Source organism: Carex rostrata, chromosome 7 (assembly GCF_964058835.1).
Source record: "Carex rostrata chromosome 7, lpCarRost1.2, whole genome shotgun sequence".
NCBI lineage: Eukaryota > Viridiplantae > Streptophyta > Magnoliopsida > Poales > Cyperaceae > Carex > Carex rostrata.
This window is the reverse complement of record NC_135924.1, coordinates 2401130-2417700: the sequence shown is the minus strand read 5'-3', so window position 1 is coordinate 2417700 and position 16571 is coordinate 2401130. Positions and strand designations below refer to the sequence as shown.

Below are 16571 nucleotides of genomic sequence, written 5' to 3'. Positions count from 1 at the left end.
TTGCCTCTCTATCATCTCTTTCCTCCAGATTTCATTTGAAATGCTATATTTGTTACTACATACAACGAAAAACAACAAATTCAACAGAAATAACTTACTAGATTTGAATTAGAAGAGAAATTGCATCATTTCTCCAACAAATAGCTCCTTTGTAAAATCCCCAAAACTAGATACTATTGAAGAGGTAGAAGAAGAGAATTTCGCCAGAGAAAATGGTGAGGTTTCGAAATTCGTACCAGTGATGAAGAGCATCAGTGGGGACAAGGATTTGGTTGAACTGGAGGAGGAGATTTCTCGGCTTTCCAAGAGATTAAAGGCCCTTGAGGCAGATCATAATTTTCTTGAGCATATGAGTAAAAACAAAAAAAAGATGTACCTTTGGGTCAATGATGTGATATGGAGTGAGGCTGAGACTTGCAATGTCAATTTCTAAATCCTGTACCAGTTTACTAGTACAGCAGTAGATCGATCAGGTCAACCTATTTCGGTATGTAACAGCCGAGTCAAATTTGTTCCAGAATCACCTCACAGCTTTGCTTTTGGATTGAACTTGTTTGTTCTCTAGCTTAGGCATTGTATCGAACACCTTCCGTGCACACCTAAAAGCTATGTAAAAATTGTGCTAAAATTGAGTACTGGAAGTAGAAACTCGTATTTAAGCAATTACCTTGACGAATTAGTACTAAAAAGTAATGTTCAAATCAGCAATCACGATTTGTATTATAATTTGTTATCAACAAAAGCTAGTCCATTATCTAAGTACTAACTGCTAACAAACTTTTAAAATAAGCAAACTTGTCATTGAGCCACAAGCGATCGCAAGAGGCTAGGGCTAACGGCAACAGTGGTAGTGGCGAAAAGGTGGAGAGGATCAAGTGTGAGCCATAAGCATAGCAGCACCAGGTCCAACGGTCAGTGCTGATGAAGGTAGCACAATTTCTGATGTCAGAGCTAATATGCCCATCTCTTGTACGGATTGAACACTGTACTCGGAGCTGATCGTGATCTCATCTTATCTCATCGTAGTCATTGGATCTAGATCTGGTGGAAGAGCTCGATGTGGTAGCGGTTGTTTGGAATTTGTGAGCGCGGAGCAGGATTGGAGAGTCAGAAAGAAGAGGACAGAGAGAGGATTTGAAGGGCATGGCACGGGGTGGCGGAGCAGGTGAAAGGAGAGGAAGAGCACGTGAGATGAGGGAGGACATCTCTACTGAAGGAGAGGAAGAGCGTGAGAGGGGATTGGGATTAAAAGTTACCATAAATGGCGTAAATGGAAATGAGACAAAGTAACAGTCTGGACCGGAGTCCGTTAAAACAAGTTAAACTGGATAAGGTGCTATGCTGTGGACAAACTGTGGACAGTCTTCTGTGGACAAAAACATTTTCTCTTATAACTTAATATCCTATTATCTAATGAATTTGAATTCAATTATCTATTTAAACACAATTTGATAACTTCTTGCCTTACCCTGATAAAAATCCTACATCCGTCTCTGCATATGAGTCCGGGTACTATTGAGTCCTAGCGTGTGACACTGTTACAGCCACAGAGAATCCCAAGCTACGTTTAGTCGAGAAGCCCAGTCAGTAGACTTGTAACAAGTCAAAGTCCAACTTCCATCTATTGCTTCAAACTCTTCCTTTATTTTATTGCTTTCATTCAATCATTCAATGAATACCTCTATTTCTCTCTCTCTCTCCCAACTGAGGAGTTGAGATTAGAGAACACGCTCTCTCTCTCCCCTCTCCTCTCCAGTTCAATCATGGCAGCAATCAAGCTCCACCTCCTACTACCTCTTCTTCTCTTCTTCACAGTTAGCCTCCAAATCAACGCACAGCAAGAATATGAAAACAACAAGCAACTAGATTGCTATGCTACCAATGCCTCAACCACACTAGGTTACGCCTGTAATGGAGCTCTCCAGTGCTCTTCTTATCTCACCTTCCGATCTTCTTCCCCCTACTACCAATCCCCTGTGCAAATCTCCTTCCTCTTCAACGCCTCTACTGCCAACGTGTCATCCATTAATTCGGTGCCTGATGTGGTCCCCATCCCTGACAACGATCTCGTTTTGGTTCCCATCCCTTGCTCTTGCTCCGGCCAGTACGCTCTTCTCTCTATAAATTTTGTTAAATATTTTTAACAGATGAGTTTTGGCTTCATGCAGTGCGTGGCGCGGACTATAGAATCAAAATTCGTGCACTGCATGAAGCCAAACTTGCTCTGTTAAAATCTTTACCATTGAATTTGTAGTCATCTTATCTTACCAGTGGTTCTGTTATATACTGTTATGTGTTTCAGTTAAATTATTCAGAAATAACCTCATAATTGGTTTTTTTATTATTCTCTATTTGAGATGTAGAAACTAGAAACCCCAATAAAACAAATAAATACCAACGAAAAAACAGGTACTATTTCCAGTTTGTCAGTATCAGCACAATGCCACGTACCAGCACAGTTTGTAGCCCGGTCTCAATAAATCTCACCATTTGAAGAAAAAAAACTATTTCCATTTAACAGGTATTACCAGCACAATGCCACATATACCCTAAAATTCAACAGTGAGACATATTTCTCGGTAGCAAACAACACGTACCAGGGACTCTCCACCTGTCAATCCTTGATTGCTCAAAACCCGTACATTAGCACTAATCTATCAGTGGGCCTCAATATTCTGGTACCAGTTCGGTGTGCCTGTCCCACTGCCAATCAGACAGCGGCCGGTGTAAAGTACCTCCTCAACTATCTCATAACCTGGGGTGACACCATCTCAGCTATAGCCAGTCGATTCGGCATCTCTGAAAAATCTCTTTTAGATGCTAATAAGCTTACCAGTACCTCCACTATTTACCCCTTTACTACTTTGCTGGTCCCACTCTTGACAGAGCCCACAAAAAATGAGATAGCTAGCCCACCCCCACCACCGTCTACTTCAACCCCACCACCACCTCCACCGCCAGCTGGGAACTCGAGCAGTAAAACATGGGTTTATGTTGGTGTTGGTGTTGGTGTAGGTGTTGTAGCTCTAGTTGGGTTATTTGCATTTGTACTATGCTGTTTCTGGCGTAGACGTAAGGGACCCACGAAAAAGTTTACTGAAGAGCCAGTATCTTCTGAAGCAATGTTGCAATCAGGAGATATGACAGATGTAAAATCTGGAGTCAGCATCTCTGGCGATATACGCACAATGATAGAGTCTCTGACATTGTACAAGTTCGAAGAATTGGACAGAGCAACAGATAATTTTTCTGACAACCGTCGGATCAACGGATCGTCAGTGTACAGCGGTACGATCAATGGAGATGAAGCAGCCATAAGGAGGTTAAAGGGAGATGTGTCAAATGAGATTAATATATTAAAACAAATCAACCATTCTAGCATAATCCGCTTATCTGGATTTTGCATCCATGCTGGAAACACATACTTGGTTTACCAGTATGCTGGTAACGGGTCCCTTTCAGAATGGATCCACGGGAGAAGGCTTGACCCGGTATCTGGTGGGCCATACTGCCTTTCATGGAAGCACCGAATGCAAGTGGCCTATGATGTAGCGGATGGGTTGAATTATCTCCACAACTACACAAAACCGCCATATGTGCACAAAAATTTGAACAGCCAAAACGTGCTATTGGATCGGGATTTTAGAGCCAAGCTATCAAATTTCAGTCTTGCTAGAGCTGTCAATGAAGAGGTGTTCATTGGGGAATCAGGGGTGCAACCGCAACTTACCCGACATGTGGTCGGTACACAAGGTTATATGTCACCAGAGTACTTAGAACATGGTTTGATCATGACCCAATTAGATGTTTTCGCATTTGGTGTTTTATTGCTAGAGTTATTGTCTGGTAAAGAACCGGTTATTTCGTCAGAAGAAGAAAACGATAAAGAATGTGAGGATGTGAAACAGCCGCGGTTGCTGTCGGAGATGATTAGCAGTGTGCTGTCGGGGGAGAATGTGAGGAGCAAATTAAGTGAATTCATTGATCCATGTCTTCAAAGTGACTACCCATTTGAACTGGCATTTGCAATTGCTGAACTGGCAATGCGGTGCTTGGCACGTGAACCGGGTTTACGACCCGGAATGGGTGAGGTAATGGTTTCCTTATCGGGCATATACAATTCGACCTTTGATTGGGACCCATCCGATTATGGGAAATCGAGTGGTTCTACTACGATTGATGCTAGGTAAATAAGTGTTGGGCACCTTTTTCTGAAATTTTAGGTTAATTTTTGAAATGTTGTTAATTTCTGTACTTATTTGTATTACATTTTTTAATACTGAGCTTAATAATTGTTGACTAAATGAAGATTACAAAATCAAAATTAGGGTTGAACCTCAATAACTTACGCTTCTGTAATTCCTATTCAACAATTCTTTGAAATTATATTACCAGAATTGTCAATTGTAAAAATAAAATAATAATAATAATAATAATTACAGTGTTTTGGAATCAGGCGAATTTATTGATTGCACCACAGAAAAATTCTAGTACAACAAATTAATAGTTCCCCAAAATATCAGAATAAGTCTTATTGATAACTAAAAAAACAAGAAACTAAATTCATTCAACCACCTCCATAATAATACTGTCTCCTCAGTTTCTTACCCGTCATACACACCTTCTTCACCGCCGTCTTCACTGACGATCTGGTCCCACTAATCATCACTGTATTGAATCGGATTTAAATAGATATAATCGGGTACTAGATTATAGGCTGAGAGAAAAAGATCTACAGACTGTCGGACGTTGGTAGTGCATTTCTCTTTTCTTTTTCTTTTTTAATTTTGCATTCTTTAATCAATCCATGGGCCAAAAGTCCAGAACAGTTGAGATTTTCCAAAAAGTCACGCAAGTATGAGATATCTCAGAGGATGCAAATTGGATTTTAATTGGGTCATATGTTATATAATAAGTAAAATTTGATATACAATGGGTTATCTTTTTTAATTGGGTTGTTCAAACAGATTCGAGTTATTCAGGATAGGGCAATATTAATTTCTAGAAAAAGGTAAAGTCTTAAAATTCAGTCTTTGTAAATTAACTTTGGACTGCGCTACAATAAATCTGCCCCTGCTTACCATAGTGACAAATGAATTATACGGGTTTGGTTCGGTGAGGTAAAAAATTCGTGATTCGAGAATAATTTGGCTATAATTCAAAATTATTCGGACCAGAGATTTTAGTCCTGCAATAGAGCAAAAAACAAAAAAAAAGAATGTCCTGGAAAAAATTAGTGAAATGTTTGTAAAATTCGTGAATTATTCGGGTTTAATTCGGTAAAAGCTTGGTCAACCAAATAATTCAGCGTTCGGTTCAACATTACCAAAAAAATAAATTATTCGGGTTTAATTCGCGACTCTTGTGAATATGCTACTTACATGTTTGTATTGATTTTTATGTGCTATACTGCTACAAAAGATCTATAATAGATTTAATATAATTGCCCGCCTAGAAGTAGGGGTGCCAATGGGTATGATATGAGTAGGGAAGAACTATTGTCATACCCATACCCACTAAGAATTGATCTTACTCATACCCTATTTATACCCGTTAAGAATTTGCCTTACCCTACCCTATCCATATCTGTTAAGATTAGCAGGTAACGAAACGGTTGTGGGCGAATAATGAATAATACAAATATAATATTTTTATTAATTTTTACAAATAAACTATCAAAACTTATCATGTTATACATATGCAATCACAATTAATAATATAAAATTAAAATATAAATATGCAATTAATTCTAAGTAATAGCTTTTTATTAAGCAAAAAAAATCAAAATCACAAATATCTTTTCTAACAAATTCAATTCCTTAACTAAATAATAAAACATTCAAATAAAAAAGTAAAATATTTAGCATAATATTCTTCTTATGATATAATTTATTTTATATAATTATCCATTACTCAATAGGTACGAAATAATCTTTACCCGTACCCATACCCGTTTATCTAAATAATCCTTACCCATACCGGTCCAAACCCAATAAGTTAACAAAAAAATATCTTGTTCATACTCATCTTATTGAATACGATACGGATAGGATAAAAGGATAAACGGATAAACGGGTGTCATTGACACCCCTACCTACCTAGAAGGCTAGTAAGTGTAGACCTCTTGTATTTATTTATATAATTAAATGTGCAACAAAAGATCCAGTAGATTTTATGTAATTGACCGCCCAGAATGCAAACACGACACGGTATTCGGTGGGGCCCGTCTTTGACTGAAGACAACTGTACCATCCCTGAAAGTATTATTCGAAACTAGGCTTGATAATTAAACAGCTGGTGAATAAACGGGCTGAAGTTGAACGGCATTTAGACGGCCTGGCCCGTTAAGCAGCTCAAACTCTAAACCATTCAAACTTTTCCATGCACGAATCAGCTGTTATTCTTAAGAAATCGATCTGAACCATTCAAACTTTTCCATGCACGAATCTCAAAGAAGTAAGCTTTTCATGTACGAATCTCAACAAAGACCAATAGTTGGGATCGGAATAACAAGAACTCCTTGAGAATAACCGCAGATTTATTCCTTCTTCGCCACCTCTGAGGCTCCCTCCCTAGCTATTCTCCATGTTTGGCAAAAAATTCCCATTTTTTTCCGTTGATGGTTAGACTGGATCATACTTCTGGGCCGTGGTCGAAATTTTAGAATTTTTAGAATCACAATTTTTGAAGTTGCATAATGCATATGTATGCACAGTTAGAGGTGCTATCGGGTCGGGTTGGGTCGGGTCCACACAATATTATTATATTTGGACCCGTACCCTAAAAGTGTTCGGGTCCAAATTTCGATCCATATACTTATTTGTTTTAAATTGGGTCGGGTCCGGATCCGGATACCTATATACCCGTAGATATTTCGGATTTAGTCTTTTGGTTCCGGGTAGATAGATACCCATAACTTGTTTGTAGATTATCGGGTCCAGTTCAAATACGGGGCGGTTCCGGGTCCGGAGCGGGTATATGTCACAACTCCAAAGCATTTAAAAAATTATTTACATTTAAATATAATAATTTCTTAAACATCTTAATTATATCATAAATCATTATAATATAAATTAAAAATTACTGCAAAAAAAAATTATACTATTGATCTTGTTCATAAATAATAAAATATATCATATCATGCTACATAACACAATAAAAATAATAACTCTAAATCATTAGTTATCTATCTAAATTAAAAAAAAAAATACTATCCTATTGATTCAACATTTGCAAGTATTCCTTCCATACTACAGATTTGTTTACTTTTTTTCTCATTAGAGTCTTCAATAATATTTTGTGAAACTTGGGTAGTATTATTTTCAGAATTTGATTATTGATTGTTTGGAGTACTCATGGTGTTACAAAAAATATTGAAAAGTGTTTTTGTTTTTTTGTTAATAGCTTTTGAATTCAAGAGGATGGAGAGAAATAACTTTTGAAAATAAAAATATTGAAGAATAGATATAATTTTTAGAAAATAAAATATTGGAGATGACGATTTTATTTTCTGTGATTCAAAAAATCTATGAATGGAATATATCAATGAGAGCAATAAATTTTCATTATTATGCAAATAATATTAAGGTAAATATTGAAGGATGTATTCATAGCAATAAATTTTATTTAAAAAATTAATTTGGCATCCATCTATGTGTATAAACATAGCGAATATGTGACTGCATTATATTTTCTCACATTCAAGTTGTTAAAAAATAATGGGCTTACCACGGCTTATGCAAAAATTAATATGCAAAGTTGAATTTTTTATATTAATAGTTATTAATATCGGGTATTTATACGGGTATCGGGTCGGATTCGGTTATGGGTCGGATAATTAAATGAAACCCATATCCTACCCATTACAGTATTGGTTCCAGTTCGGATCCGGATCGGATATTAAATTATTAATTTTGAAACCGTACCCATAATTTACCCGGTTATATTTTTTAAACCATACCATATCCAAATTAATCAGATCCAGATTAATGGTAGTACTGTTATGTTAATGGGTTTGATATTTTGGGTTTTGACTGAAAACCTATAACTGAGCATAAATTGTATTACCAATCAGCTATAAAAAGTGTGAAGGTATTAAATTTATTTGCTTAGTTTGGTCTGATAATTTCTGACCAATTTTGTAATGGTATATATTTTTTTAAGTATGAGAGTCTAAATGAAAATTTTCATCTCAAATCACAAGGGTCAAAGAGATAGAGAATTATATAGTTATTAATTTTAATAACATGTATTATTCATATTCTCCAAGTTCATTGTTTTATGTACCGTAAAACAAAGTTGTGCAACATTGGTGTTTGAAGTAAATGATTTTGGGAAGGTGAAAGATGATGAACTTAAGGCACATGCTAGTGAGGAGAATTATGGCATTGATAAGATCAACAGTTTGCCTGATGATGTTCGCACGCATATGCTATCTTTTCTTACTACAAAAGAGGTTGTACAGACATGCATTTGGTCCAAAAGATCGACGGATAAAAATATGGGTTTCTGTGTAAGATCTGAAATTTGACATTAAAGAGTTTGGGTTGCCAGCGTTTATTGATGATGAAATGGCAGTAGAATTTGTGAACAAATTCGAACAACCTGTGAAAAATGTGTTGGAGAAACGAGAGACATTATGTGTTAACATATTTCGACTTTGGTTGGATTGTGGGGTTTACTAATTACTGGCCTTGTAATTCCTCCACAGAGCACAAAGCATTTTTTTGTTTTCTTTGATTCACGTTTCCATAAGGCCGCCTGTAGCAATTTAATTTAATTCTCCTTGTAAGCCCCAAAGAAAAGCAAGCCACGTCCGAAAACCCAGTTTAAAGTTCTTTAAAGTTTACAGCTAACTCAAAGCAATTCTTATGTTCATAGACAGATAATTGTCACCTCAACGGTTAGCTCAATCAATTCTTATGTTTAATATAACAGATAAACATTATGTGCCCTTTGTGGGTAAAAAAAGGTATTTCATAGACAAGCACACACATTCAAGAATATACAGAGTGATTCATACCCATTTATTAGTACAAAAGCTCTAAAATATATCAATCAATGAAAATGTTGAAAGTAAAACTTATCGATAATGAAATTAAACCACCTTCTTCCATTCTCCCATGATATTGTAGCCCAAATTACAAAGGCAAACCCCACACCTAACCCCAATCCTATAGAAACAGAGAGCCCAATTATGTCAGGAGAAAGCTTTGAAGGCAAACTTTTATCAAACCCATGATTTGAAGAAGTTGTTGCACACTGCATTGATAAAGGACTACCGCACAATCCGGGGTTACCCAAGTAAGAAGCGTTTGAAAAGGTTGAGAACTGATGGGCTTTGGGTATATCTCCAACCAAATTGTTGTAAGAGAGATTTAGTGAAGCAAGAGCAGTGAGAGAGCCGAGTTCTTGAGGGATGTGTCCGGAAAGGTAGTTGGAGGAGAGATCCAGTGACTCAAGCTGCTCCAAATTACCAAATTCCGTTGGAATTATACCAGTCAAGGCATTATGTGATAGGTTAAGCACATGAAGGGACTTGAGTTGCCCGATCACTTCGGGTATTTCGCCCCAAAATTTATTGTTTGCCAGATCAAAGGAACAAAATATATCAAGTGAATTCTGCATCTCCATTTCTTGTCCTTTTGATGTAACCGTAATTGAACCGTCATAATACCTGTACCACTGATTTAGATCAGGTTCATTAAAACCTTCATCATAAGGCACCAAAGCCTTCATGTTTTCAAAAACAATTTTGGGGATGATGCCTTTGAAACGATTTGAAGAAAGATCAAGAACTTGTAGCTTAGCGAAATAGGAATTATTTGCTTTTGCTTTAGCTTCCATATTTGAAATTGTGCCATAAAATTTATTTGATCCTAAGACAAGTACTCTTAAGTATCCAAGATTTCCGAACCAAAAGGGAAATCTATCGACTATTTGATTATTTCCAACATCCATGACCTCTAGGGTGTGGCAGTTCATTAGTGACTTGGGCAAACTTCCATTTATTCTATTTCCACTCAAATTTATTGTTCTAAATTCGCATCCTTCACCAATATTTTGTGGCAATGGCCCACTTAATTTGTTACTTCTCAGGTTAAGAACTTTGCGAGATTCAGCAGCTTCAAGAAGGCAAGGTGGCATTGTACCAGTTAAATTGTTATATGAAAGAACAAGCGCTCGAATTGGCACATTACAAATGGAAAGGGGGATCTCTCCCGTGAGGCTATTATTTGAGAGGTCTAAGTTGCTAATTTTTGTTTGGAAACTCAGAAAAGAAGGGAACTTTTTTAAATTGCATGATGACAAAAAGATTATCGTCATCTGGGGGAAAGAAGCATAGAATGAGTCGTTATGGTTTTTGCCTTCTATAATTGACAAATTGTTGTTTGAGAGACGCAAAAAATCAAGGTTCTTACTGTGCTTGATGATATCTAAGTTGAATGTACCATTAAAGTTATTTGATTCAAGATTTAACTCAACGAGGTTCGGGGATTTGAATATGGAAATTGGCAACCGTCCTTGAATATTATTGGAGTGAAGGTTAATATATTCCAAAACTGATGATCCATTTGAGAACTCAGGTAGACATCCTGACAATTGGTTGTCATTTAGATACAAAAATTCCAAAGAAGGGTGAGAAAACAATGACATGGGTATTGTACCTGTCAATCTATTTGAACTAAAGTCCAAATATTGGAGTCTTGTAAGGTTTGCTATTGAAGGCGGAATTTCTGCATAGAAGCCAGAGTAGAAAAGACTAAATTGCAACAAATATTGTAGATTTTCAAATGAATTTGGAAATGGACCAGTCAAATTTGTACTTTCAAGGAACATATATTGCAAAATGCTTTGCTTCGTGAGTTCTGGCAGTTTTCCTGACAACTTTGAGTTGGATGATAAATCAAGATATGTAAGATTTGTAAAGTAGAATATTTCATCCGGCAAATTTCCTCTTAATCCACAATTTGCCATAGATAGGGATACAAGAGTTATGCCTACTTGAGAAACTGCGTTACCCCACTCAGATCCGTTGAGTGAAATATCAGCCCCATCCAACCCAAGAATTTGGAGGTTGGTGAGATTGCTGAGTACGGTTTTTAGGTTTGTCTCATGAAGATGCAAGATATTATCTGATAAGTAAAGTGAGATGAGGTGTTTGAGGGAAGAAATGCCGATAGGAATTTCACCGGCAAATCCAGAAGAGGATAAATCGAGGTCAGTTAAATTACCGAGTCGCTCAAACCCGGTTTGTGGAAGGGTAATATTATAGAAGTTGTTGGAAGAAAGGTCGAGGTACTGAAGAGAGCTGAGATTGAACAAAGCCGGGTTGAGTTCACCTGAGATGGACGCGGCAGCAAGGTTGATTGCAGTCACCATACCAGTTTGATCATCGCATTCGATGCCGTCCCATATGCAACAGTCGGTACTTGAATTCCATGAATGGAGTTGAGTGTTGTTATTGAAACCATGCTTGAATTGAATCAAGGCATCCCGTTGGTCAGAAAGGCATTGTGCTTGTGATAGAGTGGTGGTTTTGATGGATAAGAAGAAGAGAAGAAGTGATATGGAAAGGAGTGCAACAAATGTCATTGCAGGAGAGAGAAAAGATTAAACAACACAATTTGGAGTGGTGCTTGATTGAAATAATTGAGTATCCTTTCATATATATATATATATAAGACCATGCATGAGAATTTACAAAAAAATAAAAAATAAAAAAAATAAGAAAGGGCAAAATTAGTCATTTTTCCTTTGAAATGTTTTTTAAAAATTGATGCAAAATCAGTGGAAACCGCACCGATAATTTTAGAGATTGTTAAGTGGAAACCGCATTTTTAGCTGACATGTATTAAAAAAAAAATACCCAGCTTTTGATTAAATTTTATTTTTGACAAACAGTAGACAATTATATATATTGCTTTAGTTATTATATTTGTGTTTTTTGTAACTCAATTATTCGTTTGTTGACGTGAGAAGACGTCTAAGCTGCTAAAATTTATTTTTGGCTGGCTATAAATTAAGTCATACAAGTCCACGTTCTCCTTTTTTATGAGCCAAAGTCTTATTTTTTTTCTATAATTGAAAGGAGTGTCTCCAATTATTATATTGCAGCTAAAGAGGACTATAATTAATTATAACTTTGATCAAACACGCACATGCATTCTTAATTTGTTACTTTGTTAGTATCACTGAAGATGTAGCGAGTTGTAGACCAACTTTGCAAATTTGTACCTTGCCATGATCTTTGCAAGTAAATATTATATATAGAAGGCCAACAATTCTGTTAATTTCATTGTTATATTTTTTTTGAGTAAGAATAGGAGTCGTGCTCCTATTTTATTAACCGCAATTGGTTACATTGTTTGTTGAGGGTTGTGAGAAATAACCCTCTGATGGATGTACATGTGATTGCAAAAAAAAAAAAAAAAAAAAAAAAAAAAAAAAAAACCTAGAACATAACAGAAACATAATGATCTTCTTAATCATCTCAATCTTCTTTGATTTGTATAATTCCACTGGGTTTTAACTTCTTCCGTCAATTCTTCAACCGACTTTGAACGCTCTCTGAACAATCTTGTACAGCGCTCCCTCCATAGTATAAACAAAGTGATGAGCACTAATTCTCTGAGTTCCTTCGGCTTACTTCCGTCAATCAGCAAAGTTGCATAATCCACGTCATGGAACAGTTGCGTACTGCAATGCAGCATGTCTGAATTGAGGACCCGATTGTATACCTGTCTTGCAATTATACAATCTCTAAACAGGTGTATTGTGGTCTCCTGTTCTGCTCGGCATAAGTAGCAAATACTGACAAAATTAAAACCTCTCCTGTTAAGATTTTCAGTGGTTAATACCCTGTTTAGTAGAAGTAGCCATCCGAAGATTTTGAAACGAGGTGGTGCTGTTAGCTTCCATAATCTATGCAAAGGACTTCTTACTCGATGTCCATCTTTTAGCAAAAAATACGCAGACCTAACCGAGAACATGCCAGTGGATTGTCCCTTCCATATTGCATCATCAAGTAAACCTTGAGATGCTGTCATTCTTGCTTGCACCACAATTTGGATCAGAATTTGCAATTCAGAGATTGCTTGATGTGTAGTTACTGGTCTGAACAAGCTACCAATATTTTGAGTACACACTACTTGCTTCACTGATATGTCTTTGCACCATGCAAAAGTGTATAAAGCCCTGAATCTTTCTTTTAAAATATGCTCTCCCCAATCTTCATCCCAGAAATTAATCGTGCTACCATCTCCTATTTTTCTGACCATAAAGCAATGACAAAATTGCAATGTTCCTTTCAATTGGCTTTTAAAGAAGTGTGATTCATAAAGGGCATTGCTTTGCTGCATGTAGAGAGCTTTAATTATCGTTTTCCAAAGTTTTTCTTCTTGTTTGGACCATTGCCAAATCCACTTTGACAACAGTGCTTGATTAAGAGCATTCAAATCTAGCACTCCCATACCACCAAGCTTCTTCGGTGTACAAACAAGGCCCCAGTTTACTAGATGTATTTTTCTATCTCCCCCAGATGCACCATGCCACAAAAAACGTCTTCTAATCTTGTCAATTTCTGTTGTGACCCAGACCGGCAATTTGAAAACCGACATATAATAGATTGGAATAGAAGTTAGAACCGCATTTATCAAAACAACCCTGCCCGCCATGTTGAGAAGTTTTGCCGCCCATCCAGATAATCTTGCATTCACTCTTTGTATGAGTGATAAATAAGCCCTCCTTGGCAACCGACTCATGGATAATGGTAGACCAAGGTACGTAAAAGGAAACTGACCTCTACGGCATCCCATAACCGTCAAGAGCTGCGGGACAAGCTGTTCATCTCCTTGCACAAGCAATTCAGATTTTTCCAAACTCACATTTAGGCCCGACAAGGTTGCAAATGTCAAAAACACAATCTTTAAGATCTGAATTTGCTGAATTTCTGGCTTGATAAAAAATAGAGCATCATCTGCATACAGGAGACAGGGTTTCATTCCTTCTAATGGCATTTTTATCGCTCCTATTGAGACTAGTTTTGCTAACCATCGTGGCAAGAAGTCCATGGCTAGAATGAACAAAAAGGGAGATAAAGGATCACCCTGACGCACTCCTCGTCTCAATATGATTTTTTTTCCCAACAATCCGTTTACCATAATTTGTGAACTCCCTTGCAACACCAAATTCATGATCCAATTCTGCCATGTTACCGGAAAGCCCAAGCTTGCCATGACCTTTATTATAAAATTCCAGTCTAGTGTATCAAAAGCTTTATGAATATCCGCTTTGAATAATGCTAGCGGTATATTTTTGCTCTTCGAAAAATGCAAAATCTCTTGTGCATACACAAAACCTTCTGTAATTTGCCTCCCTTGAATGAAACCAGTTTGATTTGTGCATAGAAGATTTTCAATGTGCTGTTGTAGTCGATTTGCAAGCACTTTAGACAGAATTTTTTGGATGCCATGTACAAGACTTATTGGGCGAAAGTCTTGTGGTTTGGATGAATTCTCTTTTTTTGGTATAAGTGTCACATAAGAGGTATTGAGAGGAGATAGACTGGAACTCATACGAGTCACCTCATTGAAAACTGCCATAATATCGGGTAGTAGGACTTGAGCAAAAGTCTTGTAAAATTCACCCGTTAACCCCTCTGGACCTGGGCTTTTATTTCTCGGCCATTGCATAATAACTTTAAGCACCTCTTCTGATTCAATTGGTCTTATCAATGTTGATAAATCATGTGTCTCCGTGTACAAATTTGACCATTCAAAATCGGTGCAGCTCTCTTGATCTTTGCCCATTAAGTTTGCATAATAATGAAAAAATGCCTTTGCTTTCATCTTTTGATTTGAGCACATGATGCCATTATACTCAATATGACCAATGAAGTTATTCCTTCGTGTTGTTGATGCATACGCATGAAAAAATTTTGAATTCTTATCTCCTTCTAATTCCCATCGGATTTTAGCTCGTTGTCTCCACATTCTCTCTTCCAAATCCGATAATTCAGTATATCTTCGTTTTAAAATTGCCCTTACCAATTTTTCCAGATCAGTTATAGCTCTTATTTCCTGGACTTCATCTATCCACCCAAAAAAATCTCTACACACTGTCAATTGTTTTTTAATGTTACCTATTCTCTGCCTTGTCCAAGATGTTATTTTCTTTTGAATAGAACCAATATTTTCATGCAATTGAAGAGGGCTATGTGCTGTCGGCATCTCGGTCCATTCCATCTTTACAAACTCTCTGAATTGCTCCGATTGAAGCCAGAAATTTTCAATTCGAAACATACTGGTTTTTTTGAAACCAGTAGTTGCTTGATAGCTGATCGGACAGTGGTCTGAAGAAGAATTTGGAATTGTCTTTTGAGTAGAATCTGGAAATAGCAAGCTCCAATTTGTAGACAACAAAAAGCGATCTAATTTGGCCATCGATGGGTTTTCTCTCGCATTACTCCATGTAAACCTTCTCCCTTGCATGGGGAGCTCCATTAATTCAATTTCACTTATAAGACCCGAAAATTGCAAGGGTCCTCTCCAATCCGATGATATCCTGTTCCTTTCATGAGAGTGTAGTGTTATGTTAAAATCGCCACAAACCAGCCATGGGCAATCATCAGCTGGCCTTGCCTCTCTTAGATCATTGAAAAATTCTTGTCTCAAACTCGACCTGGACGGTCCATAGACACCAGTCAACATCAACTCAACACCCGTGAAAGTATCTTGCACTCTAACTGAAAGACAGTATACATGCTCAATGTGGTTGATATAACGATACCTTCTCTCCCTCCAAGCAATAATAATGCCCCCTCTAGTGTGCTGTGCTTTTAAAAACACTGACTCTCCTAATCTCCTACCACATATCTCCTTTTTCATGGTATCAGTAATTTCATCCAATTTAGTCTCTTGCAAACATATCATATCGGGTTTTTCAAAAAAGAATGTTTGCCTAACCGTTAATCTCTTTTCCTTTTCATTCAACCCTCTCACATTCCAACTTATGATTTTAATGTGTGTTTTGTATTCCATAGATAACTCTGTCATCAATCTCCAAAAGCATGTCATCTTTCCCTTGGGCTTTAGATGGCCAGAACACCCTTCACCTTCATTTCCAAATCTTTTTCCATCTCTACCCCGGCAGCAAGAATAACTACTTCAGCTTGACTGAATGATAGTGGGTCATGTGACTTCAGATATTCCATCTGTATCTCCTTTTCATTGCCCTTCCTCTTCTTACTTGCTCTCCTAATGCTCAATGTACCTGGTTTTTTTAGGAGTCTCGCCTTTTCCTCTGGACTTTGATAACTTCCATCTCCTTTGAGAGAGAGTCTGGGGCTCCTCCTCAGTGGCACGACTTGTTTTTTGTATTTTGGAGGTCCAGGAAATCCTGGCGGCCCAGTCAGAAAGCTTTCGATATTGTTTTCCTCTTCATTAACATTTGGCCTAGAATATTCTTTTTCCATGGTCCACATATCATCACTTTCTTCTAAAATAAATTTCTTTTCTTTTTGGGCTTTAATATTGATATTAGCCCAAACGTCCTGATCTGGGAAGAATTCA

At 37.0% G+C, this 16571-nt stretch overlaps 3 protein-coding genes across 3 annotated transcripts; 1 reads left to right on the top strand and 2 right to left on the bottom strand.

Moving 5' to 3' along the window:
* The first annotated feature begins 1659 nt into the window (after window positions 1-1659).
* LYK5 (Protein kinase superfamily protein) lies at window positions 1660-4324 on the top strand. The gene is made up of 2 exons (XM_078304907.1): window positions 1660-2104; window positions 2522-4324. Exons 1-2 carry the CDS (start codon window positions 1764-1766, stop codon window positions 4188-4190), a joined length of 2010 nt encoding a protein of 669 aa, XP_078161033.1. The 5' UTR covers window positions 1660-1763; the 3' UTR covers window positions 4191-4324.
* A 4668-nt stretch (window positions 4325-8992) lies between these two features.
* On the bottom strand, window positions 8993-10756 carry LOC144556905 (receptor-like protein 50). Its single transcript, XM_078305399.1, has one exon. It carries the CDS (start codon window positions 10654-10656, stop codon window positions 9058-9060), a length of 1599 nt encoding a protein of 532 aa, XP_078161525.1. The 5' UTR covers window positions 10657-10756; the 3' UTR covers window positions 8993-9057.
* On the bottom strand, window positions 10685-11595 carry LOC144556648 (receptor-like protein 9DC1). The gene is made up of 2 exons (XM_078305035.1): window positions 10838-11595; window positions 10685-10736 (listed from the first exon to the last, which is right to left on the bottom strand). The coding sequence occupies exons 1-2, from the start codon at window positions 11593-11595 to the stop codon at window positions 10685-10687; spliced, it is 810 nt and encodes a 269-aa protein (XP_078161161.1).
* Between the last annotated feature and the right edge of the window lie 4976 nt (window positions 11596-16571).